The following is a 27,035-nucleotide window of genomic DNA, read 5'->3' on the forward strand; positions in this document are numbered from 1 at the left end:
CTGTGACCTCATTGGCTCTACTTTCCTTCTTTGGGGCATCTCCAACAAGTTGACTGAGCTAATAGCCTCTCTAGAAGGAGCCTGCCTCCCTGGGCAATGACTGCAAGTGGCCTTCCTACTCACCTCCCTCTCCAATATCACTCTTCAGACTATAGGGACATCAGAGGTAACTCTTAACCTGGGGAAAAGGGTAGTAGCTCATTTTCCTGCTTGTAAAATAGAGAGCTAGGAAGTAGGAGCTCAATAGAAACTCAATAGAAAGTAGAAACATCAGTTTATTTAAAGACTTCTTTTCTTTGTTTCTAAACTGAAGTATAATTGATGTATAATATCATATAAGTTACAAGTGTACAATATAGTGACTCAGAACTATACTGGATGATTATACTCATTTATAGATATTATAAAATACTGGCTACATTCCTTGTGCTGTACAATATAGCTTGGTAGCTTATTTTATACCTGATAGTTTGTACCTCTTAATCCCCACCCCCAGACTACCCCTCCCTCCTTCCCTCTCCCACTGGTAACTAGTTTGTTCTTGATATGTGTGAGTCTGTTTCTTTTTGTTACTTTCACTATAAATGAATATGTATATTTCCACATGTAAGTGAAATCATACAGTATTTGTCTTTCTCTGCCTGATTTATTTCACTTAGCATAATACCCTCCAAGTTTAAGGACTTATTTTCCAAAGTGAAGTAGTTACTCATGTATTTTATGCATATACATAAAATCTTATGTATATATTGAGTGCCAAAAAGATGTGAGTTGATGTTCACAAATTAAAAAACAATAGCCACCAACAGACAAACAATCATCTGCAAAACATTTATTTTTATTTTCCTTTATAATAGCTTTCTACTTCTTCTTAATGTGAGATTGGAATTTTTCACTAGGATTATTATAATTAATAATGTTAAATCCTAAGCAAATCACAAATTTATGTCAATGAATTTTAGAATTAGAAGAGAATTTAACTCACAAACGAAAGGTGTTATTGGATTTCACTTCTGAATGTTAGCTTCAAAAAAGCATTTCTTTTAAAATCATAATTCATATACATACAAGTTTTCTTATACTGCAGAGAGAAGCATATAAACCAATCTATTCATTTTCTTCAAGGTTGAATTTTTCCCCCCATCATTGAGATGTATTGCCATAAAATGCTTAATGATATTTTCTAAGTTCATTTGCATAGTATTCACTGCAAGTAAATAGCAACTTTTTACTCTACAGGTTTATTCTACCTTTAGATTTGCTGAAAGGCAGTCATCATTGATTTATTGTAATGTTAGAAAATGCTAGAAAATTTTACTCTTGTAATATGAACTACAAAATTAGGAAATTATTTCTCTTAGGAAGGCATCATAAAACATAATATTTATGAGAAGTTGCACACACAGTACTTAAAAGGAGCTAAGTATAAGTGGTTAGTCTTTATTTCTACTGCAGACAGATCTTGCTTTTAAACAAATCTTTTGAGAATACGATATATGAAAATTCTGATATACTGGAAAGATAAGCTAGAGGTGGTTATGTGCTTTATAGAATTATTCATAATAGTTCATCCATAAAAAGTAATTTCCCCTGGTGCTTTTAATGTATAATTGATTTATACACAACTTTTCAGGAACGTACCAACCATGCACATTTATATCTTCATCTTAACATATTTCTCTTTTGGTTTACAAATTGGATGTAAAAATTAGTCCTCCAACAACTCTGAGGTCAGAGCATTAACTTTCCAGAGTGGGCCATGTTAATAACTCATTGATGAGTTTTCCATGAACTCTGTTAAAGGGAGGCATTGAGATCTATGCATGCGGCACTGGTTAGAGATCCAGGCAAGGTTTCACCCCGTTCAGGAGCCTGGGCTGTTTTAATTCTCACCTGCTGAGCCTACTCTCAGATGTACTTTATGAGACCCATTCAAATTCACTTAGTTCAGATTGAGCTTTGTCCTTTTCTCTTGCTTCTGAAGTCTTATTCCAGGGGATAACACAGGGTCTTGGTGAACCTTGCACCTTCTAGCGCTCCCATGTAGAGAAGGCTACAGAGACCTCTTAATCCCATTCACACACATCCATTCCAGCAGAGAGGAGCTGAAATGAGTGGACAGAAGGGCCACTCCTATGGCTTCACTCCTACTGCATGGGTACCAGATATAAACAGATGAAATTGCCTTAAAAATCTCAAAAGCCATTAACATCTCAGAGGTGGGAATCATCTTGGTGAGTCTAAACATCTTTGTAAAGATTGCCTCATTCTTATCTCTCATAATCTGATGATTACTTAGTAAATCATAACCATTTAATTCTAAATTATTACATTTTGTATGGATGGTTCGCTTTTAAATGCTAAGACTTAACCAATTGGCATTTGTAAGTAACCATTAGTACAGTGCAGCATTAATGAATTTAAATTCAACTCTTTAAAATAAGTCAAATGCTTGAAAAATTTTTCATCTGAGGTTACCCAGCAAAGGAACTGGTTCAGGGTTGTGGCTTAGCTGGTAAAGAATCTGCCTGCAATGCGGGAGACCTGGGTTTGATCCCTGGGTTGGGAAGATCCCCTGGAGAAGGGAAAGGCTACCCACTCTATTCTGGCCTGGAGGATTCCATGGACTATATAGTCCATGCTGCTGCTGCTAAGTCGCTGCAGTCATGTCCAACTCTGTGCGACCCCATAGACGGCAGCTCACCAGGCTCCCCCATCCTGGGATTCTCCAGGCAAGAACACTGGAGTGGGTTGCCATTTCCTTCTCCAATGCATGAAAGTAAAAGGTGAAATCGAAGTCACTCAGTCCTGTCCGACTCTCAGACCCCATGGACTGCAGTCTATCAGGCTCCTCCATCCATTGATTTTCCAGGCAAGAGTACTGGAGTGGGGTGCCATTGCCTTCTCCGTAGGGTCGCATAAAGTCAGACACAACTGAGGGACTTTCACTTTCAGCCAAATGATCAGGGCAATGGAATGCTAATCAAATTGTCTCCTGTTCAGGCTTAGAAGCTCACCAAACTTCTCCAGTCAGACTTTCCCAGAAAGAGTGATGCTGTACTCGTTAATAAGTTCAAAAGAGTATATTAATCAACTAGATTAATTTAAACTAATTTAATCCTCGTCTGTTCACTTACCACTATAGGATCAATGTTTATTCAGCTATTGATTCTTGTGAGAGCTCTGCTGTTAAGAACTGCAGACCCTTTATAAACTCTGTAACATCTAATTTATAAAAGAGAACCAAACTGATCATTCATTCATCCATTCTTATTCCCATATGGAAAATAAGGCCTATTTTCATCTTCAAGGCCATTTTAAAGACTGGAAAGAAAAAGAAAAAAGAAGCCTCGGGAAGATGATCAAGAATCCACCTAAAAGCATAGATGATTACGCCTAAAAGAGACCTTGGAGACTCAAGCAGCACCTGCCACCTTCCTGCCCTCCTTTACAAAGGAAGAAACATGAGTTAAGAAAGATGTAACCATGACCTGGTCCAGTTCTCAAATTACACTGACCTGCATATTTCAGTGAGTCCACTGTATTGATTTTGGGGGGGATCAGAACACGAGGAGGCTTAATCAATCAGTATGGGGATTATTATCAGATACCACCAGCTGTCATCAGCTGTACCTTTGTTTGATGGTAGAGATACCCTCAAGCACTTTAGCTTGTTTGTTAAACAAACAAGCAAACCAGAAACTAGAGTTTCTACACATCTTCCATACTTGGGATCATCACCATAGCAGGAGGGGCTGTGCCAAAGCTCTTCAACAAAAGGAAGAACAGTGAGGGTTCATTTGCAGGTTGTCAGTCAGAACTATGGCTTGGTCAGCCTCTTCTCTAGAGCAAGGTGTGAGCATCTAGGCTTCTTCAGTGTATCTTTTGTTGCTTAGCTGTGTCTCCACTAAGGGTGTATACCCTTTTCGAAGTCTTCTATATTGAAGGAAAAGAAGCAATGCAAAAAGGACAACCAAAACCACGAGCATCCCTGTAACCACTGAGAGCACTGTGGTCCAATCTCGAGTTTCTTCAACTGAAATTAAAGCAGAAGAGAAGAGTCTTACAATTGGGGTTTTCATCAGCTGAACACTCTTAGAAAAGGGAAGAATAAACCAATTTGTCTTTTACATGTGCTTTTGTTGATACGGCAAAACTACACTGACTGGAATAAAATTTTTCTCCTTCCTTATGAACTATTTATCATATCCATAACTTTTTTTGTGTGTGGAAGTGGAAAATGACATTCCATTGTTTGAATATAGCTTATTGTATTTTAAAAATTCCTTACGATAAATACTTATACAGAATAAACCCTCCAAGGAAGTATATAACTACTTTTGTGAGTTAGAAACTCATTTGTAAAAGTGCATGCTAAAATGGTATCTGGAGAACTGCAAAATATACAACAGCCAGGTCTAGAAATTCTGCTGTTGTCTCTACCTTTTTTTATGGAGTGATCAGTGAGTAAGATGGATGAGACTGGAGATTATAACAAGGGTCATTCAAGAGCAAGAGTAGAAGAAATTTGGACCCATTTAAATAGTTGTGAATAAAATCGGGATCATTACATGATAAATGCAATCCTCTATTTAAATATATTTTATAAGCACTTTTCCAAAAAATTAATGGATTTCACTTCTAATGTATTTATGCCTATTTGTCGTTTCCTTAAAAATTATCCTTGGGCAGTTGTTCTTAAAATCAGTTTTTCTGAAGTGGGTTCTTGTTCTGTACTCTACACTTCTCTAAATGTAAGACTGTCCTTCTAGTCCTTTCTCTCCAGTCTCACAGAGGACCCTGACTCATCCTGATGGGGTTTCCCCAAAAGGATTTTAATTTGTCTTTTCCTGCAACAATTGCCATCCTCATCTTCTTAAAATACAGGTTTTTATTCCGTCATTTCTTTGTTCAGGAGCCAAAAATGATTGTCTTTTGTTATTGTCCAAACTCTTCTGCCTAGCTTTTTAAAAAAATTACTTCTTTTTTTTTTTAATTGTGGGAAAACATATATGACACATATTTTATCACCTTAACCATTTTTAAGTTCTGTGACATTAAATACATTCACATTGTTGACATTCCTCACCACTATTCATCCATAGAACTTTTTTCCCTGCAAAACTGAAATAATAATTCTCTAGTCCTCCATCCCTTCCCACTCTCTAGCAACAAGCAACCACTCTTTCTGTGTCTATGAATCGGACTACTATAGGTGCCCCATACAGTGGAATCATATAGGTTTTATCCTTTTGTGATTGGTTTATTTAACTTAGCATGTCTTCAAGATTCACCCATGTTACAGCATGTGTCAGGACTTCCTTCCTTTTTAAGGCTGAATAATATTCCATTGTGTGTATGGACCATATTTTATCTGTTGTTATTTTGCTTATCTATCAGTGGGTACTTGGGTTGCTCCCATCTTTTAAAAAATTATTTATTTTTAATTGGAGGATAACTGCTTTACAATAGTGTGTTGATTTCTGCCACACATCAATATGAATAAGCCATAGCACACATATGTCCCCTCCCTCTTGTATCTCCCTCTTATTGCTTCCACCTTTTGCCTTTTGTGAATAATGCTGCTATGAATAGAGGTGTACAAATATCTGCTGGAGTACTTGCTTACAATTCTCTGGGGTCTATGCCCAGAAGCGGAATTGTTAGATTGCATGGTAAATCTGTGTTTAATTTTTTGAGGAGCTACCGTATTGTTTTTCACAGAGCCTATGCTAACATTCCCACCAGCAATGCACGAGGATTCCATTTTCTCCACATTCCCATCAACACTTGTTATTTTCTGCTTTCTTGGTAGCAGCCATCCTAATGGGTATAAAGTGGGATCTTATTGTGGTTTCTGCCCAACTTTTACAGTCCCTGATAACCAGGCATTCTCTCAGATCCAGCCTTAATTCACAGTTAATTACTCAAGCCTTTCACTGCAGCCAGGTTTTCTTCTCATGGTCCTCTATATGGACTACATGTGTCTGTCATAGTCCTGTTCCCTGCCTGTCTTCAATCTAAAATGCCCCTTTCGTTCCCCCAACCTACCTAAAACCACAATCTCTTTTTTAAAAACTTTTTTCTTTTTTTGACCACATGGCACAGCATGTGGGATCTTAGTTCCCCGTCCAGAGATTGAACCTGAGTCCCCTGCATTGGAAGACGTGGACTCAACCACTGGACTCCCAGGGAAGTCCCTCCATCTCTTTAATCCAGTTCAGGACCCAGCTCCTTTCCCAAATCCCTCTCTCCCTTCTTCAATCTTGGGTAATAGTTATGTCGCCTCAGAGAGGATGTAAATTTTTGTCAAACCAATAAAAGAATGTGATTTGTATCTTCTAATGAGTTAATGCATTCTGGGCATATTTAGACTCTCAGGTTATATCTGTTAATTGACTGATGTCAGAGGCCGTGGAAGCACGGTCAGAAGCACATGCCAAACTTTCTGATTATTATTATGTTCAATCCCAGAGAAATGAGAAAAGTTTCAAAGAGACATTCTCACCTCAGCAGCCCAAAGAAGAGAAACTTCAAATCAGTAAAGAGAACAAGGTGCAGTAGATGTAGAACTGGAAGGTAAAACATAGGACAGAGTCCAGGGTCTGAAAGGTTTTGAAAGTTGAGAGAGAAGGGGGCGGGGAGGGAGTAAGACACCAGGGGAGAGAGATGTGACCTCAGAAATGGTCGATTACTTTGCAGGCTGAGATTTAGAGAAGACAAAATAGACATTAATGGGAAAATGCCATCAGCACATAGGCTGTGTGTTTTTCAGCTTCTTGACAAATTAAGAGATTTTTTTTTTTTTTTTACTGTTTTACCTTTCCTTTATCAACCTGTCTGAAGGTTGAATGGCACATGGAGCTATATTGGGGCCTGGGCAAATTAAAAAAAAAAAAAAAGGATGCCCCTACATTTATCAAAATATCTTTCTGTATTTTGAACCAAGTGGAAAAGCTAATAAAAAATCTACAACTTAAAAACATGACTTCAGGACTTCCCTGGTGGTACAGTGATTAGGAATCCACCTGCTAATGCAGGGGACATGGGTTCGATACCTGGTCCGGGAAGATTCCACATGCCTGTGCAACTACGCCCATGCACCACGATTACTGAGCCCGTACTCTGGACGCAACATGCCGTATCTCCAGAGCGCTACAGCTACCGAAGCTCACGTACCGAGAGACTGTGCTCCACAAGAGAAGCCACTGCAGTGAGAAGCCTGAACACCGGTCATCACTCACTGCAACTAGAGAAAGCCTTCGCAAAGCAACAAAGACCCAGCACAGCCAAAAATTCATAAGTAAAATTATTTTTTTTAAAGAATAAAAACATGATTTAAAAAATTCATTTAAAAAAGTGTACCCATGAAGTCCCACACAGCCCAATCTACTGGCAGGTCATTGTCATCTTTACAAACCCACCAGGCAGGGGTGGTGTGGGTTAACTGGGAAAAAAATAAATAGCCTACTTACAAACTAACACACAGATATAAAACAAACAACAGCCTGGCTTTAATATTTTGATACTGTATTCAACACGGATTTTTTTTTTTTGGCATTAATTTGGGTTTTTGATAATATTGCATTATATAATTACTTAGCTCAATTACTGAATTTTTGGCTTCCCTTTGAACTTTGTGCCTGAGGCAAGTGCTGCATTTGCCTCACCTTAAACCCAGCCTTGCCTTTAAGTAAAGATCTCTAAGAGGTCCTGCTAGTCGCCATCCATCTGTGGCTACTGCATTTTGATTTTATTGGTTAGGCATTTCAAACTATGGCTGGTTTTCAACTGTCAGATCAGGTGCAGTTGTAGATACTTGCCCTGAAATAAGTTCTCTTAACAACTTTCAATTTTCTAAAACAAGAGTCATCCAACAGTCCCTTTTCTGATGTTTAATTGGTAGTTTAAAGGCTCATTTTGTAACTATACATACTCTAAAAAATTGCCAATAAACTTAACTAGATCTGAGCACTTCAATTTAAGGTCTTGATTTAGAAGAAAAAGAAAGGAAAAAAGAAAAGAAAGCCTCTTTAGAAGATTAATGAATCAGGCATTTAGAAGTCGCATTAGTTACCTGGCAGATCAATGGCATAACTGTAGCCAAGTTGGTCTGCGGTTAAAAAGAGTTCCTCATTAGTCACCGGAGGGAAGAAAGGAACCATGTTATACATCCGATTGTGACCAATGGGTGCCAGCTCCCGAGGCCAGGCATCCACAGGGGGATTGAATCTTTTCATCCACTCGTCAAAAATGGCATCAGTGAAGGAATGAAGGACCTGCAAGACAGTTGAACGCAGTGTTAACACCGATGGACGTGTGTTCAGTCACTAAGTCGTGTCCGACTCTTTTGTGACCCCATCGCCTGTAGCCTGCCAGGCTCCTCTGTCCATGGGATTTCCCAGGCAAGAATACTGGAGTGGGTTGCCATTTCCTTCTCCAGGGGATCTTCCTGACCCAGGAATAGAACCAGTGTCTCCTGCCATAGCAGATGTATTTTTCACCACTGAGTCACTGGGGAAGCCCTGCCAATATTGATGGGGCTGTTCTAATCGGGCCAATCTAATTGGAACTTTCTCTAAAATGAAATGAAGTTGGGTTTTTTTGACATCAGGAACTTCTTGGTGACATACCCACTGGCAAGATCCCCTGGAGAAGGGAATGGCAACCCACTCCAATATTCTTACCTGGAAAATTCCATGGACAGAGGAGCCTGGCAGACTATAGTCCATGGGGGCAGAGTTGGACATGACTCAGGACTAACACTTTGCTTTTCACTTTCAAGGCTGTATGGTATATCACTCCATAAACCCCTTTGTTAAGTGAACAAAGTAAGGTTCATGTTGCAGATGCAGCACTGGTTTAAGAATATTTGAGGCCTTCAACAAATTCATGTTAATTATTACATTCAGAAAAAAAGGCAAGTATGATCAGATATATAGTGCAGCCAATATTCAGATGCTTTGCTTTTAACAAGGAAGAAAGGAGACATTGTGTTTCCCAATAGTATAAAACAAATGGATAATTAAAAGAAAGAAAGAAAACATCCAAAACGGGTCTTCAAATTTCTCCCACCCTTCTAGGTGCTCACTGTATAAGCCTCTCATTTGAATTCTCAGTGTTAGGCCAGCAAAAAAAAGTCTAAAAACGTTGTGCATAGTGCTGTTTTATTTTCTCAAGAAAGCTGTCAAAGTCCTTTTCAAAGACAGCAATTATTACGTGTTTTAAAATATTAACAGCAAAATTTCACATTTATGGTCCTGATTTTGCAATAGGACACAAACATGAGCGTTCAGCCCAGGCCGTTAGAGGTCCTCTTTCACTCCTAGTGGTTCAGGGAGCCCAGGGACTCTGTCTGATTTTCCTTCCCTCTGCCTGCAGGGTCTGTCGGTCACTCCAGGGCTTGTCACATGGGGGAAAGGAGATACTTACTTCAGTAAACACAGGTTAAATGAATTCATTTATCCGTCCACCAGTATGGCACTGGTGAAGTTATACTACCACTTATTTGTTTATCAATTTTCCATAATGAGACTCTTAACCCCTAAAAGTCAGAGATAAGGTCTTTTCACCTTTGGAATTTTAGGCTTAGTCTATAACTTGGACAGAGTCGATGTTTAATAAGTTTCTGTTGGCTGATGACAGTGCCATGCAAAGTACTTTTATATTTTGTACAACTCATCCAAGGGCTTCCCTAGTGACTCAGATGGCAACAAATCCATCTGCAACGCAGGAGACCCGGGTTCAATCCCTGGGTCGGGAAGATCCCCTGGAGCAGGGCTTGGCAACCCACTCCAGTATTCTTGCCATAAAGAAGTCTGATCATTGAAGAACTGATGCTTTCTAACGGTGGTGCTGGAGAAGTCTTTTTAGAGTCTCTTGGACAACAAGAGATCAAACCAATCAATCTTAAGGAAACCAACCCTGAATATTCACTGAAACGACTGATGCTGAAGCTGAAGCTCCAATCCTTAGGCCACCTGGTGTGAAGAGCCGACTCACTGGAAAAGACCCTGAAGCTGGAAAAGATTGAGGGCAGGAGGAGAAGAGGGTGACAGAGGGTAAGATGGTTGGATGGCATCATCGACTCAATGCACACGAGTTTAAGCAAACTCCAGGAGAGAGTGAAGGAGAGGGAAGCCTGGCGTGCTAGAGTCCATGGGCTTGCACAGAGTCAGGCACAACTGAGCAATTAACAATTTCACTTTCTGGTTTGTACTACTGCTGCTTATTTAGTAGATAATAGTTTCAGATTTTACCCGAGGTTCCTTGTAGCTTTCTACCCGAATTGTCTCACGTGTCTACATTCACGATAGTGAAAAGAATCAAGTGATTTACTGAAAGGATTTTTTTCCTGAATGGATTTTTAAAGTTCATGGCTAGTATGAAATGAAAATATCTCCTGCCATATTAATAAACAAGACATGTCACAACCATCAGCAATTTCTGGCCTCCGAATGGGCATGAGGGCTCCTAAAACTGCTGCCACACACCACCCCTGTGGTGATTGCTGAGGAGCTGGGAGAATCCAGGAAGCAATAAGAACAAGGAAACAAGATTGACCCCAGATAGTTGAGGCGCATATGAAAGGAATGAATTCAGTGAGCCCAGAGGCTTATACCATCCCATGCACAGAATGCTACATTCCTTAATTTGATACCTGATCTTTGATGTTAAGACTGCCTGTTCCCTTTGTTGCAAACTTGTATGTAGCAGGACTTCTCCTCCCGCCTTCTTGGAGCAGTTTTCTCAGAGCCACTGAGATGCTGTCTCCTGGACTCGGAGTCCTAAACATTCCCACCAAATAAAATAACTCTACTTTTAGGTTGTGACTGTATTTTTTGGTCAATACAAGATACATGTTAAAAACCAAAACATCAAATTGTAAGACCTGGGCTTTCACAGAGAGAAAATATTTTCTGAGTTCTGAAATCTTGTCTTTGAGTCACAGAATTTAAGCCCCGAGGGAATAAAAGGCATCAAGCTTATTGAATGAGCAACAGCTTTGAAGGAACACATGATAATTCGAGAGATCATGTCTCTCACAAGTAGAGTTCAGAAGTTCCTCTTTGAGAAGGGGCATTAACTCTGGAAAAGGAGCTGAGCGTTAGCTGTTGGTGTAGGTCTCTGAAAACAACATCACGTGCGGTAAAATCCTGGGAGCTCCAGATAAGGTTAGAAGTTTCCCAGAGAGAGCTCCATGCTCCAGGTCTGGCCTCAGGAGCCTGCCTCAAGTGTGGAGCCTGAGCAATAGATGCGCAGTGTCTAAGAGTAGCAAGCACTATTGATTGCTTACCAAATAGCCTTTCTCCTCTTCTTTCTCGGTAACTTCTTTGGTGTTTGTGGTGAAGCAATGTGCCAAGTTATCCATAAGATTTAGCTGGAAATCACTGGCTAGGACTTCTAGAAAATCTTGTTAAAGATGGTTGTCTCAGCTTAAAAGGGGCCCCTTTTCCCTCTCCATCCCTCCTCACTTCCTGGAACATGGGTGTGATGGCTGAAGCTGCAGCAGCTACCTTAGCAGCCCGCAAGCAAAGCTAAGAAGCCATGCACCAAGGATGGTTAAGCAGAAAGACAGAGGGAGTTGATGATGACTATGGAGATACTATACCAAGGCTGAGCCACCTGCCACCGGAGTTCTTTTACACAAAGAGAAAAATAAACCTCTTTATTTGCTGCTTAGACTTCTGTAATTTTGGTTTTCTATTTTAAGCAGTTGAACCAAGTGCTAACTGATACACAGAAAAAGGCGTGTATCAGAATGTACTTTCTAAGAAAGGCCGCACAATATCTCTTAAACTTTTAGAAACCATCTGAGTTGAAGTCAGAGATCAAACTGTGATTTAAAAAAAAAAGAGAGAGAGAGATAAGAGAATCTCAGGGCAGAGAAAGATGTAGAGTCAATGCTGTAAGAGGCAAATAACTGGGTGAAAACACCAGAATTCACCAGGTGTGGAAGGGTAAACAATTAGGGAGGGGAGGAGACTCTAAATAAATTCATAATTTGGAGGGCAAGAACAGGGGAAGAGTAATAAGGAGAAGATTATAGGTCTCAGATGAGCCGTTAAACATTATCCAATAAAAGCTCTAATAGGAACTACATACAGATGAACCAATTTATAGAATGTAGTTTAAAAAAAAAAAAAAAGGCCAGCATATGCCAAGGAGATGCAAAATAGGCAAGAGACAAAATTCTGTGAGCAACAATGTATCCAGAGGCTAGAAAGAGAAGCAGGGCAACAGGGAGCCTAGGTATTTTTGATAAAGTTGTGAACATTATTCCTAAATGAAATAACCTGAATTGCTTTTGATAAACCAGTGGTATTTTTGTTGAAAAGTGTTATTCACTCAGTCATCTCCGACTCTTGTGACCCAAAGAGCTACAGACCGCCAGGGTCCTCTGTCTATGGAATTTCCCAGCCATTCCCTTTTCTAGGGGATCTTTCCAACCCAGGGATCGAACCCAGGTCTTCTACACTGCAGGTGGATTCTTTACCATCTGAGCCAACAGGGAAGCCCCATCTTTGTTGAACACAGGTTGAAAATAAGCTACTATCTCTGTAAACATAATTCGAGGGCATAAATAAAAGCAAAAGCAAAGTAAAAGTAAACTGCTGTTGCCTTCTATCTGCTATAGAGATTTATACTTATATTTTAGCATTAATAATTGAGTGCCTCAGAAATGAGGTTACAAATTTTGGTACACAAACTTAGGCTATCTTATTCCAACAAAGTAAACATAGGTATAGGAAGGAAAAAATAATGCTAAATTTCAACTTGCAAAGCAGTATTGAATAAAATGTGATTACATGGGCTTTCAAGGTAAAAATTTTTTAATGCAACCTTGCAGAAGAAAGCAATTGATCAACAAATACTGTGCTTAGAGGCATAAAGAAACTTAATAAAGTACAGGGAAAACATGCATATCTTTCTCAAGATCACTGGAGGATAAAGTTACTAACAACCTTCTCTTGTCATTGTTGTCATTTAGTCGCTAAGTTGTGTCCAACTCTTTTGTGACTCCATAGATTGTACCCTATCAGCCTTCTCTGTCTGTGGGATTCCCCAGGCAAGAATACTGGAGAGGGTTGCCATTTCTCCAGGAGATCTTGCCAACTCAGGGATCAAACTTGTGTTTCCTGTATTGGCAGGCAGATTATTTACCACTGAGCCACCTAGAAAGCCAAACTTCACTTAGGGGACTGAAAATTCAGATTGCTGCCACGTGGAATCTCTGACACAAGAAGAGTATTTGTGCCTACAGCAAGATTGCTATGGAATATTTATTTATTCTTGCCTTCTTCTATCAAGGATTTGAAGCATGGTATAGCCAAGAGGTTGGTTTTATATACCTAAAGAAGCCATACGTAAGAGGCTTGAAATAGTTACATAACACTCAATTTCTACTTAGCTGACTACTAAGCTCTCCCACCGGAGAAGGTAATGGCACCCCACTCCAGTACTCTCGCCTGGAAAATCCCATGGGCGGAGGAGCCTGGTAGGCTGCAGTCCATGGGGTCGCTAAGAGTCGGACACGACTGAGCAACTTCCCTTTCACTTTTCACTTTCATGCATTGGAGAAAGAAATGGCAACCCACTCCAGTGTTCTTGCCTGGAGAATCCCAGGGATGGGGGAGCCTGATGAGCTGCCATCTATGGGGTCGCACAGAGTCGGACACGACTGAAGTGACTTAGTTTAGCTTAAGCTCTCCCACAGGGAGATGAGTACTCCATAGGCAGCACATTTAGTGAGAGACAAGAAACCACCAGAGAAAATGGGCATTTGAATAACAATAGAGTCTCCTGGACAGTGCTAAGCCCAGATGGTATTTCTCATTTTGCTATAATTTTCTTTCCCTCTCCTTTTCTACCTGCTCTCTCATTGCATCCTGAGCAGACAGAATGGAAGGTATTTTTTCAGGCAGTTTGGAAGAGTTACCTAAGGAAAGCACCCTTTCTGCATAGCTTTGTATGATAGCATTGTATACAAAATACACATATGTATACATATAATTATATCATATACATTGTATACAAGATATAATAATATGCATATAAAAGAAATAGCAAGAGCATTAGGAATTCAGCTGCGATATCCCTGAGAAAGAAAGCTTGTAGTTTAAGCATTAAATTTTGAACAGATGCAAACAGAGGACTACAGGAGAGTTCTGCTGTTAATATGTCAGCTTTAAAAGATGTGACCAGTTTGGCATACATCATAGGCAAACAATACGGATTGAAAAGAGACCAGGGTGATGTTAGAAGAGATTCTAAATAGGAACTGAGATACTCCCAGGCCATTCGAGGCTAAGGAGCCTCCAAAGCTCTAAGAGAGGAACTCAAATCAATGCTAGAACCATCTTAGATATGTATATATATTATGGTTTGCCATTATATTACTTAATTCATCAGTGTGCTGAGTTGCTCAGTCATGTCCAACTATTTGCAACCCCATGGACTATAGCCCACCAGCCTCCTCCATCCATGGGATTCTCCAGGCAAGAATATTGGAGTGGGTTGCCATTTCCTTCTTCATAATTCATCAATAATGAAGTGTATACAGTTCATCTCTTAGGTTTAATTCTTCTGCATAGACTATGTGTTTATCCTTATAAAATTTAGACTTGAAAAGAACCCTTTCAGCTCCGTTTAACCATTTAGGATGTGCAAGTTAAAGATCAAAACATCCTTACAAACTATTATTTATAAAATAAGCTACAAGGATATACTGTAAAACACAGGGACTATAGCTAATGTTTTTAAATAACTCTAAGTGTAGCATAATCCTTAAAAATTGTGAATCAGGGCTTCCCTGATGGTACAGTGGTTACAACTCTAAGCTTCAAATGCAGGGGGCACAGGTTTGATCCCTGGTCAGGGAACTAAGATCCTACAAGCCACATGGTTCAGCCCCCCAAAAATAAATAAATAATAATTAAAATAAAGTAAAATGATATTAAAAAGAAACCCACTTCTGTATAATTTTTAAAATTTTAATTAGGAATCACTAAATTGTATACTTGTAACATACAATATTGTACATCAAGTATACTTCAATAAAGAAAATAAATAAGAGTATATCATGATAGAATGTGTGATATACACTTCGGTCAAGAGTATTTCTTGTACTTAATTAAATATTATTATAGCTTTTCAATTGTTAAGAAAAATAAAATCACCCCTTGCCCAGAACTGAGCCTATGGAAACCCTGACATCCTGGAAGATCCTGCCCCAAGGAGGTGGCCAGCCACCCTTGCTGGTACCTCAGCTCTTGCAAAATACACCAAGATGGTACGAATTAGCAGCTGTCTATTTCAGGTTTTTAAAAACACATAGAGTCAATAAAATAAATGTGACATTTTAAAAACATGAATCCTTATTCATGATAAAATCAATGCCCTATCTTTCCAAAAGTCAAGCAAAATCATTTAGACCTGCCTCTTCACCAATTAGTGTTAATTCCCTGGTGGCTCAGAGGGTAAAGCATCTGCCTGCAACGCAGGTAGACCTGGGTTCTATCCCTGGGTCGGGAAGATCCTCTGGAGAAGGAAATGGTGCCCCACTCCAGTACCTTTGCCCAGAAAATCCCATGGGTGGAGGAGCCCGGTAGGCTACAGTCCATGGGGTCGCAAAGAGTCGGACAGAACTGGGCGACTTCACTTTCACTTTCTTTCCCATCAACATGATCTAACAGGACAAAATGTCCTCAGTGGTCATGAAAGCAATTGTGAAGGGATCAGAGGAAGAACTGTCTAAACAGACAAAAGGCAAAATTGCAGCTGGAATACTCAACGTGGGGAAATTTTTGAGTAGAAAACTTTTCTTATAATCTCTGCTCAGCCACTTACATAGGGTGTTGTACTCCCCTTAGCCTCTCTGAACTTTATTGTCCCCATATTTACCACACACGGTTTTGTGAAGTTAAAAAATTATGTTTACATGGCGTCTAGTGACACAGTAATAAGTGCTCAATAATCTGATATTCTCCTCACAAGAGTTTACTGCACATCAACCGAGTACTAACCACTAACTAACCTACATACCTAACCACTGATGCAGAGGTTGGATGTGGTATTAGTTATAATGTGAGCTTCCCTTAAGCTAGTGAACCCTAGAAAACACAGTAAAATTTTAAGATTCTTTTTATGTGGACCATTTTTAAAATCTTCATTGAGTTTGTTACAATATTCTGTTTTATGTTCTGGATTTTTGGGCCTGAGGCATGTGAGATCTTAGCTCCCCAACAGGGATGGAACCCATCGCCCCTGCATTGGAAGGCTAAGTCTTAACCACTGGACTGCCAGGGAAGTCCCCTAAGAACACATTTTTATATGAACAGAGTATTAGGTTTCGAAGAAAAATAAAATATTTAAAGAGGATGTTTTATTTGTTGCTAACTTTGGGGGCTTCCCTCATAGGTCAGTTGGTAAAGAATCCGCCTGCAATGCAGGAGACCCCAGTTCGATTCCTGGGTCAGGAAGAGCCCCTGGAGAAGGGATGGGCTACCCACTCCAGTATTCTTGGGCTTCCCTTGTGGCTCAGCTGGTAAATAAACCACCTGCAATGTGGGAAATCTGGGTGTGATCCCTGGGTTGGGAAGATCCCTTGGAGAGGGGAAAGGCTACCCACTCCAGTATTCTGGCCTGGAGAATTCCATGGACTGTATAGTCCGTGGGTTCGCAAAGAGTTAGACACGGCTGAGCCACTTTCACTTTACTACATAGAGAACAAAGCATTTCACTATTTCTCTTGAAAGTGAAAGTGAAAGTCGCTCAGTTGTGTCCGGCTCTTTGCAATCCCATGGACTGCAGCCTGCCAGGCTCCTCTGTCCATGGAATTCTCCAGGCCAGAATACTGGAGTGGGTAGCTGTTCCCTTCTCCGAGCGATCTTCCAAACTCAGGGATAGAACCCAGGTCTCCCGTACTACAGGTGGATTCTTTACCACCTGAGCCACCAGGGAAGTCCTAATTCTCTTAAGAACTTTTCATTTTTTTTTCTCTTCCCAGAACTCATTATCCTACGTGAACAGACCACAGAAAAGAAAATGCAAAAGGTTCCTTAAATATGTGAAAAGATGCTGAACTTCATTTAGAAGAAAAGAAATGAAAATGAAACTCACTGAAATATTTTCACCTATCAATTGGCAAAATTGGAAAAGGTGATAATATACCAGGCTAATGAGAGAGAGTGGAGGAGCTGTCCCTCTGCTACGTAGCTGGGTAGAGGAAAAAAATCATTCAACCTTCCACAGGGCAATTTGGCAATATCTACCAAATTTCAAATGCATTTATTTCACTTTTCAGCCAGTAATTCTCTCGCTTATCCTATATGTTCATTTATTGCTGAATTGTTCATAAACCAAAAGATGAGAAACCACCTAAACATCCATCAGTAGGAGACCAATTTGGCAGTGAGTTCATGCTAGAGATGGAGAAGGAAATGGCAAGCCACTCCAGTATTCTTGCCTGGAGAATCCCATGGACGGAGGAGCCTGGTAGGCTACAGTCCACTGGGTCGCAGAGAGTCAGACACGACTGAGCGACTTCACTTTCACTTTCACTTCATGCTAGAGAATACCATACGTGTGTGCTCAGTCATGCCCATGTTATTTGTGAACCTATGGACTGTAGTTTGCCAGGCTCCACTGTCCATGGAATTTTCTTGGCAAGAACACTAGAATGGGTTGCCTTTTCCTCCTCCAGAGGATCTTCCCAACCTAAGAATGGAACCCGTGTCTCCTGCATTACAGGCAAATTCTTTATCACTGAGCCACTTGGAAAGCCCACAGAACAGCATGCAGCCTTTTAAAAGAAAAGTGTTTAAAATAAGTAAAACAAATAAAGAGTAAAAGTCACAGAAGTGTCTATAGTATACTTTCATTTGGATAATGAAATATATAAAGAAATATATAATGTGCTTGTATATTTATAAATTATATCTGGAAGAATAAAGAAAAATGAGAATGGATAGCTGGGAGCTGATATTGATAAAGGGATTTCATTTTATGCCTTTTTCATTTGAACCTGTTATGTGCATTATATGTTATAAAGTTTTTAAATTAAAAAATTTAGGAAACTACATAACATTCAGAAAATATGTGCATTATATTGGCTACGGTCAAACATATAAGAATATGAAAGGAAATAAGCAAGAATATTAAAATGGAATTATAGGCACTTTAAAATATTTTTGCCAATATATCTGCAATTATAAATAATTAAAAATCATTAAATGGTTAAAATTTTTTAAATTGACATAAAACAACATTATTTTCAATACTCAAGGTATTTGTCTAATTACAACTTTTCCTTTTAAAAAAGATAAATAAAGTAGATCCATTTTTAAGTGCTCTTGAGGGGAGAAAAGCAAGGCCCTATATACTTTTTTTAAAAAATTTCAACTAACTCATAATAATTCAGAAATATTTATACTTGCTATTGTGACCTATTAATTTTATTGAAGTTTAGGAAAATAGAGTCAGACAAGATTTTACAGGCTTAACTTGGTGTAGTCCATTAGATCTTCATTTTTAGAAGCTCATTTTTGGGAATTCCCTGGTGGTCCAGTGGGTAGGACTCTGAAATTCCACTGCAGGGGGCACGAGTTGGATCTCTGGCTGGGGAACTAAGATCCTGCAAGATGCATGGCACAGCCAAAATACAACAAAAAAAACTCATTTTCTCTTTTCTTGCTTTATATTCTTAAATTTCTCTCTTATCCAAATGATTGTCATTATTAAGAAATATAAATAAATAGTAAGGATTTACTGTATAGCGTAGGGAACTATTTTCAACATCTTGTAACAATCTAATAACCGATAATAAAAAGAATCTTAAAAAGAATATATATATATACATATACACACATTTGTATTAGTTTCAGGTGTAAAGTGATTCAGTTACATATATAATATACACAAAGTGAAAATGAAAGTCTCTCAGTCGTGTCTGATTCTTTGCGACCCCGTGGACTATACAGTCCATGGAATTTTCCAGGCAAGAATACTGAAATGGGCAGCCTTTCCCTTCTCCAGGGGATCTTCCCAGCCCAGAGATTGAACCCAGGTCTCCGCATTGCAGGCGGATTATTTACCAGCTGAGCCACAAGGAAGCCCATAATATATACAATAATATATGTAAATAAATCAACTATAGCTCAATAAAAAAAGAAATAAATATAAATGATAATAAGGCTGCTGGTATGTCTTATTCCATTTAGAATTTTAATGTAAAAGGTGAAGAACAGACACATGAGCTACTCAGTGATTATTAACTGTGCAACCTATTAATCTCCCCACCAAGAATTAAAACTTGCCGAATGTACCTTTACTAAGAGGTACATTAGTAATCCAAATACATCGTTAAGAATACTTTCTTTAGGAATTGGGCACAAAGTCACTAATCCTCTAACATAGTTTCTTTCATGGCAGTTAACTATTTAACTTTGCAGTCTATTGGTTTCCCTCCTTTTTTTCTTTTCTAGGTTACACCCAAATTTGATATTGAAAACAGAACTATTTAGCATTCCTGTGACCTAATCTTACTTTCCATGATAAATGTGTGCATTTCCTTCAATTACCTTAAAATTAGAATTTCAGAGATTGGTTCAGAGTATTTCCTGCATTTTAACATGACACCTTCTTATACTCATTTCGATCGAATACAAATGTGTGTTTCTCTTGCTTGAAGAGATTTCACAAAAAACAAATTCAATAAATGTCATATGCAATATGTTTGCATAAATTTGAAATTTCAGAAGCCATAACTCTGTAATCTTAAGTGCTTTCACCTGGGTCTCAATATTGTTGAAGCTGAATTGGCTTCAACATGAAACTCTTTGTCAATAGCCTAAAGTAATAGTGAGTTCTGGAACTTGTGCCAAAACATTACTCCTTCTGTGCCTTCAAAGAAAGGCTGTGGCTTTTTGTCTATTTATATGCACATAACTTATACCAAGGAAAACAAATTTTTAAATATTAAAGGTATTAAAAGTAATGAAGACAAGGATGATAAAACATCTTGTGTCTTTCAACTAATGTAAGTCACGGAATCCCACGTCCACAAAATCATAATGTGGGCTTCCAGCTAGAGCAGGAAGAGAAAGATGACTAAAGAGATATCTGTACTACACAGAAGACATTGATCCCTTCCAGCCGGGGTTGACAAACTAAAGCTTGCTGGGTAAACAGGGCTCACTATTCTTGTAAATAAAGTTTTATTAGAACACCACACTTGTAGGCAGATAGGAGATGGATGGTCTGAAAGAAAAGAACCAAATATAGCTTTTTGACATAAAAAAGACCATTTTAAGTCTAAACCATTTTGCCATCTAGGCCTGGCCACAGTGTTTGCCCTTGAACAAGCCTTATGAAGATTTTAAATGAACAAAAAAACAAATTGACTGTTACCAGACAAGAGAAGTAACAGTAGCAAAGGTAACACATCAGTTGTAAAGACTCTCCGTTCTGTTTTAATATTAAAGATTAGCCTCAAGCACTTTTCTGAGCTGTTCTGAAGAATCTAAACCCTCAACCACTAGATGAGTGGAGCCTAGGAGATGATGATGTTAACCTTTTCTCACTTGAAACTTAAGCTGGGACTAAAGCTAAGTCCAACTAAAGCTTGGACTCTGTCAACCTTTGCTCCAATTCTGTGCTGAATCCCGGGTGGTTCAGCTGGTAAAGAATCTGCCTGCAATGCGGGAGACCTGGGTTTGATCTCTAGGTTGGTTGGGAAGATCCCCTGGAGAAGGTAAAGGCTACCCACTCCAGTATTCTGGCCTGTATAGTCCATGGGGTCGCAAAGAGTCAGACTCGACTGAGCGACTTTCACTTCAGTTCACTTTATGCTGAATTCTCCTATGCACAAGTCCCTTCATGAATATTCATGTACCCTTAGCTTAAAACGTTCCCAATTTTGCTATTCCTCCAGGAGACTCTGCTTTGGGAAAGACCCCAAATGTTCTCCTTACTTGCTATAAGTAATAAATCCTTCCTTCTCCCAATTGATCTTTGGCTTGGCTGTGTTTTCTGGCTAAACACCCACCAAGAGATGATCCCAGTTTTGGGTAACACACTCACTTGTTCGTGTATTGTCTGTGGCTCCTTTCCTGCTACAGCGGCAAGGCTGCACACCTACAACAGAGGCCGTCTTGTCTGCAAAGCCTAAAACATTGCTATCTGGTCATTGACAGAAAAATGTCGTCAAGCCCTGCAGATTTAGTAGGGTTTCCTCAAAATACTGCTGCTGAGTCATGTCCCACCCTCTGAGACCCCACTGAGGCGGGACTGTGGCCCATCAGGCTCCTCTGTCCATGGGATTCTCCAGGCAAGAATATTGGAATTGGTTGCCATTTCCTCCCCTAGGGGATCTTTCCAATCCAGGGATCAAATCCATGTCTCCTGCATTACAGATGGATTCTTTACTGACTGAGCCACCAGAGAAGCCCACTTAGTGGGTTTCCTCAAAATAAGGAGATAAGATTTGGCAATCCTTGAAACTTAGGACCGAAAATCAAATTACTAGCCATCACCACTATTACTTTGGTAGGAGTGAAAGGTTTGGGTTTAATCTTCAATTTGTCAGAGGACTGCTATTCACATAATATTTTGGAGTACTGTGTAAAGAGTACTGTAATATTCTTCCTTAGTAATAATGGTTGTTATGTACAAATTAAAAATGTATGTTTTAATAAAAATTTAGAGATGTATAGTATTGATAAATAGCTAGATAGCAAAGAAGGTAGACATGGAAATACTTGGCATTGCTGATGGCTGAAATGATAGCCTGAAAGTGATGTGAGATATCAAATTAGAACCAATGAACAAGGCAGGCATTTTACAGAAGAGCACAGATGACAATGGAGGATTTACAGATAACCCCTCACCTTATTAGAAGTGGGGACCAAGAGTCCACATTTCGGATCCTCTGATGGCAAGAACAGCAGCTCATTTTCAGTCAGTCCTTTGCGAAGTGAAGGGGGCCAGGACCAAACACTAAACAGAATTTTGGACCTCAGGTAGGTGGGCATCATCCCAGGGTCATGGCATATGCACAGTCCTTCTAGTCCATCACTTACCTTCAACACTGCTCATTCTACCAATGAAAAATCCTTCCTCTTCATGCTCATGTTAAGTTATGATATAATTCATAATCTTATTAGGGTTTCCCAGGTGGCACTAGTGGTAAAGAACCAACCTGTCAATGCAGGAGATGTAAGAGATGAGGGTTTGATCTCTGGATTGGGAAAATCCCCTGGAGGAGGGCCTGGCAAACCACTCCAGCAATCTTGCCTGGAGAATCCCATGGACAGAGGAATCCAGCAGGCTATAGTCCACTGGGTTGCAAAGAGTTGGACACGACTAAAACGGCTTAGCACGCATTCACAAATAATCTTATTATGCTAATTTATGAATCCACCTCTGAACTGTAAACTCCCATACAGTTCAGTTCAGTTCAGTTCAGTCGCTCAGTCATGTCCGACTCTTTGCGACCCCATGAATCGCAGCACGCCAGGCCTCGGTGTCCATCACCAACTCCCGGAGTTCACCCAGACTCACGTCCATCGAGTCAGTGATGCCATCCAGCCATCTCATCCTCTGTCGCCCCCTTCTCCTCCTGCCCCCAATCCCTGCCAGCATCAGTGTCTTTTCCAATGAGTCAACTCTTTGCATGAGGTGGCCAAAGTACTGGAGTTTCAGCTTTAGCATCATTCCTTCCAAAGAAATCCCAGGGCTGATCTCCTTCAGAATGGACTGGTTCGATCTCCTTGCAGTCCAAGGGACTCTCAAGAGTCTTCTCCAACACCACAGTTCAAAAGCATCAATTCTTTGGCGCTCAGCCTTCTTCACAGTCCAACTCTCACATCCATACATGACCACTGGAAAAACCATAGCCTTGACTAGATGAAACTTTGTTGGCAAAATAATGTTTCTGCTTTTGAATATGCTATCTAGGTTGGTCATAACTTTCCTTCCAAGGAGTAAGCGTCTTTTAATTTCATGGCTGCAGTCACCATCTGCAGTGATTTTGGAGCCCCCAAAAATAAAGTCTGACACTGTTTCCACTGCTTCCCCATCTATTTCCCATGAAGTGATGGGACCAGATGCCATGATCTTAGTTTTCTGAATGTTGAGCTTTAAGCCAACTTTTTCACTCTCCTCTTTCACTTTCATCAAGAGGCTTTTGAGTTCCTCTTCACTTTCTGCCATAAGGGTGGTGTCATCTGCATATCTGAGGTTATTGATACTTCTCCCGGCAATCTTGATTCCAGCTTGTGTTTCTTCCAGTCCAGGATTTCTCATGATGTACTCTGCATATAAGTTAAATAAGCAGGGTGACAATATACAGCCCTGACGTACTCCTTTTCCTATTTGGAACCAGTCTGTTGTTCCATGTCCAGTTCTAACTGTTGCTTCCTGACCTGCATACAGATTTCTCAAAAGGCAGATCAGGTGGTCTGGTATTCCCATCTCTTTCAGAATTTTTCACAGTTTATTATGATTCACACAATCAAAGGCTTTGGCATACTCAATAAAGCAGAAATAGATGTTTTTCTGGAACTCTCTTGCTTTTTCTATGATCCAGCGGATGTTGGCAATTTGATCTCTGGTTCCTCTGCCTTTTCTAAAACCAGCTTGAACATCAGGAAGTTCACGGTTCACATATTGCTGAAGCCTGGCTTGGAGAATTTTTAGCATTATTTTAGTAGTGAGTGAGATGAGTGCAATCATGCAGTAGTTTGAGCATTCTTTGGCATTGCCTTTCTTTGGGATTGGAATGAAAACTGACCATTTCCAGTCCTGTGGCCACTGCTGAGTTTTCCAAATTTGCTGGCATATTGAGTGCAGCACTTTCACAGCATCATCTTTCAGGATTTGAAATAGCTCAACTGGAATTCCATCACCTCCACTAGCTTTGTTTGTAGTGATGCTTTCTAAGGCCCACTTGACTTCACATTCCAGGATGTCTGGCTCTAGGTCAGTGATCACACCATCGTGATTATCTGTCTCATGAAGATCTTTTTTGTACACTTCTTCTGTGTATTCTTGCCATCTCTTCTTACTATCTTCTGCTTCTGTTAGGTCCATACCATTTCTGTCCCTTATCGAGCCCATCTTTGCATGAAATATTCCCTTGGTATCTCTAATTTTCTTGAAGAGATCTCTAGTCTTTCCCATTCTGTTGTTTTCCTCTATTTCTTTGCATTGATCACTGAGGAAGGCTTTCTTATCTCTCCTTGCTATTCTTTGGAACTCTGCATTCAAATGGGTGTATCTTTCCTTTTCTCCTTTGCTTTTCACTTCTCTCCTTTTCACAGCTATTTGTAAGGCCTCCCCAGACAGCCATTTTGCTTTTTTGCATTTCTTTTCCATGGGGATGGTCTTGATCCCTGTCTCCTATACAATGTCACGAACCTCATTCCATAGTTCATCAGGTACTCTATCTATCACATCTAGGCCCTTAAATCTATTTCTCACTTCCACTGTATGATCATAAGGAATTTGATTTAGGTCATACCTGAATGGTCTAGTGGTTTTCCCTACTTTCTTCAATTTAAGTCTGAATTTGGCAATAAGGAGTTCATGATCTGAGCCACAGTCAGCTCCTGGTCTTGTTTTTGCTGACTGTATAGAGCTTCTCCATCTTTGGCTGCAAAGAATATAATCAATCTGATTTCGGTGTTGACCATCTGGTGACGTTCATGTGTAGCGTCTTCTCTTTTGTTGTTGGAAGAGGGTGTTTGCTATGACCAGTGCATTTTCTTGGCAAAACTCTATTAGTCTTTGCCCTACTTCATTCCGTATTCCAAGACCAAATTTGCCTGTTACTCCAGGTGTTTCTTAACTTCCTACTTTTGCATTCCAGTCCCCTATAATGAAAAGGACATCTTTTTTGGGTGTTAGTTCTAAAAGGTCTTGTAGGTCTTCATAGAACTGTTCAACTTCAGCTTCTTCAGCATTACTGGTTGGGGCATAGACTTGGATTACTGTGATATTGAATGGTTTGCCTTGGAAACGAACAGAGATCATTCTGTCGTTTTTGAGATTGCATCCAAGTGCTACATTTCCGACTCTTTTGTTGACCATGATGGCTACTCCATTTCTTCTGAGGGATTCCTGCCCGCAGTAGTAGATATAATGGACATCTGAGTTAAATTCACCCATTCCAGTCCATTTTAGTTTGCTGATTCCTAGAATGTCGACATTCACTCTTGCCATCTCTTGTTTGACCACTTCCAATTTGCCTTGATTTATGGACCTGACATTCCAGGTTCCTATGCAATATTGCTCTTTACAGCATCAGACCTTGCTTCTATCACCAGTCACATCCACAGCTGGGTATTCTTTTTTCTTTGGCTCCATCCCTTCATTCCTTCTGGAGTTATTTCTCCACTGATCTCCAGTAGCATATTGGGCACCTACTGACCTGGGGAGTTCCTCTTTCAGTATCCTATCATTTTGCCTTTTCATACTGTTCATGGGGTTCTCAAGGCAAGAATACTGAAGTGGTTTGCCATTCCCTTCTCCAGTGGACCACATTCTGTCAGATCTCTCCACCATGACCCGCCCATCATGGGTTGCCCCACAGGCATGGCTTAGTTTCATTGAGTTAGACAAGGCTGTGGTCCTAGTGTGATTAAATTGACTAGTTTTCTGTGAGTATGGTTTCAGTGTGTCTGTCCTCTGATGCCCTCTTGCAACACCTACCATCTTACTTGGGTTTCTCTTACCTTGGGCGTGGGGTATCTCTTCACGGCTGCTCCAGCAAAGGGCAGCCATTGCTCCTTACCTTGGACGAGGGGTATCTCCTCACTGCCACCCTTCCTGACCTTCACCGTGGGATAGCTCCTCTAGGCCCTCCTGCGCCCTCGCAGCCATGGCTCCTTGGACGTGGGGTTGGTCCTCCCGGCCACCACCCCTGGCCTCTGGCGTGGGGGCGTGAGGTAGTTCCTCCCGCCGCAGCCCCTGACCTCAGACGCAGGGTAGCTCCTCTCAGCTGTTCCTGCGCCATCGCAGTCTGGCACTCTCGGCCGCTGCCCCTGACCTCAGACGTGGGGTAACTCCTCTTGGCCGCAGCCCTTCGGGCATGGGGTCCTCCCGGCTTCTGCCCCTGACCTTGGACGTGGGGTAGCTCCTCTCGGCCGCCTGCGCTTAGTGCACCGGTCGCAGCCGCCCATACTCCCATCCAGAGTCATCCCAAAGCTAATCAACCATCTCTAAAGCACGGCTGAGGGGACTTCAAACACTTTCTAACCACCCTTCTGGTTAGACTTGGTTAGTTATGGTATAGACTAAAATTAATTGACATATGCATACATCCTATTGTTCACACAGAGAATAAAACACACACCAAACCTTAATCTTGTTGAAAAGCAAATAAATCCAATACATTATCTAGAACATTTTTCATCCAGTCTGAGTCTTTGAACATACCACAAAAACAGGATCATTGGCAGCAGAATGTGGCAAAGCGCTTGTCCCATTCAGGAAGGAATGAACCAGATTATGAAAATTCATCACTTGAGAGTCCAGGGTCCCATCTGCTTTGCCAAACCCTTCCAGGGCATTCCTGAGAGAAATCAGTATTTCAGCAACTAGAGTCATGAACTGACAAAGAAAGCTCTCTTTTTGTTTCCAGCCTAGGTAATAGTCTTTTAATTTCAGATTGTGTAGGGAAATGGGACCAATGCAGGAGACATTGAGAAATGGGTTTGATTTCGGGTCAGGAAGATCCCCCAGAGAAGGAAATTGCAACCCACTCCAATATTACTTGCCTGGAAAATTCCATGGACAGAGGAGCCTGGCGGGCTACAGTCCATGGGGTCACAAAGAGTTGGACACAATTGAGCAACACAAGGGGCTCAGAGTTGAACAGTTACTGTAAGGTTTAGTCATGAAAACCATGAATCTATCTGCATTCCTTTCTGGATCTTCAAAGATGCTTGTTAAAATCTTATTTATAGAGACTTTCCTGATGGTCCAGTGGCTAAGACTTCATGCTCCCAATGCAGGGGGGCCTGGGTTCGATTCCT

At 40.4% G+C, this 27,035-nt stretch overlaps 1 protein-coding gene across 1 annotated transcript in view; it reads right to left on the reverse strand.

The window, feature by feature from the left end:
* Positions 1 to 817: 817 nt before the first annotated feature.
* The window catches only part of DCT (dopachrome tautomerase), a 43,013-nt gene continuing 16,795 nt past the window's right edge, over positions 818 to 27,035 (reverse strand). The window contains exons 6-8 of the mRNA XM_061435214.1: positions 26,437 to 26,572; positions 8,078 to 8,279; positions 818 to 4,036 (exon numbers count right to left, since the gene is read on the reverse strand). Of these exons, the coding sequence (XP_061291198.1) occupies positions 3,864 to 4,036; positions 8,078 to 8,279; positions 26,437 to 26,572 (511 nt within the window). The 3' untranslated portion in view covers positions 818 to 3,863. The remainder of the gene's footprint in view (positions 4,037 to 8,077; positions 8,280 to 26,436; positions 26,573 to 27,035) is intronic.

This window comes from Bos javanicus, chromosome 12, assembly GCF_032452875.1.
Source record: "Bos javanicus breed banteng chromosome 12, ARS-OSU_banteng_1.0, whole genome shotgun sequence".
NCBI lineage: Eukaryota > Metazoa > Chordata > Mammalia > Artiodactyla > Bovidae > Bos > Bos javanicus.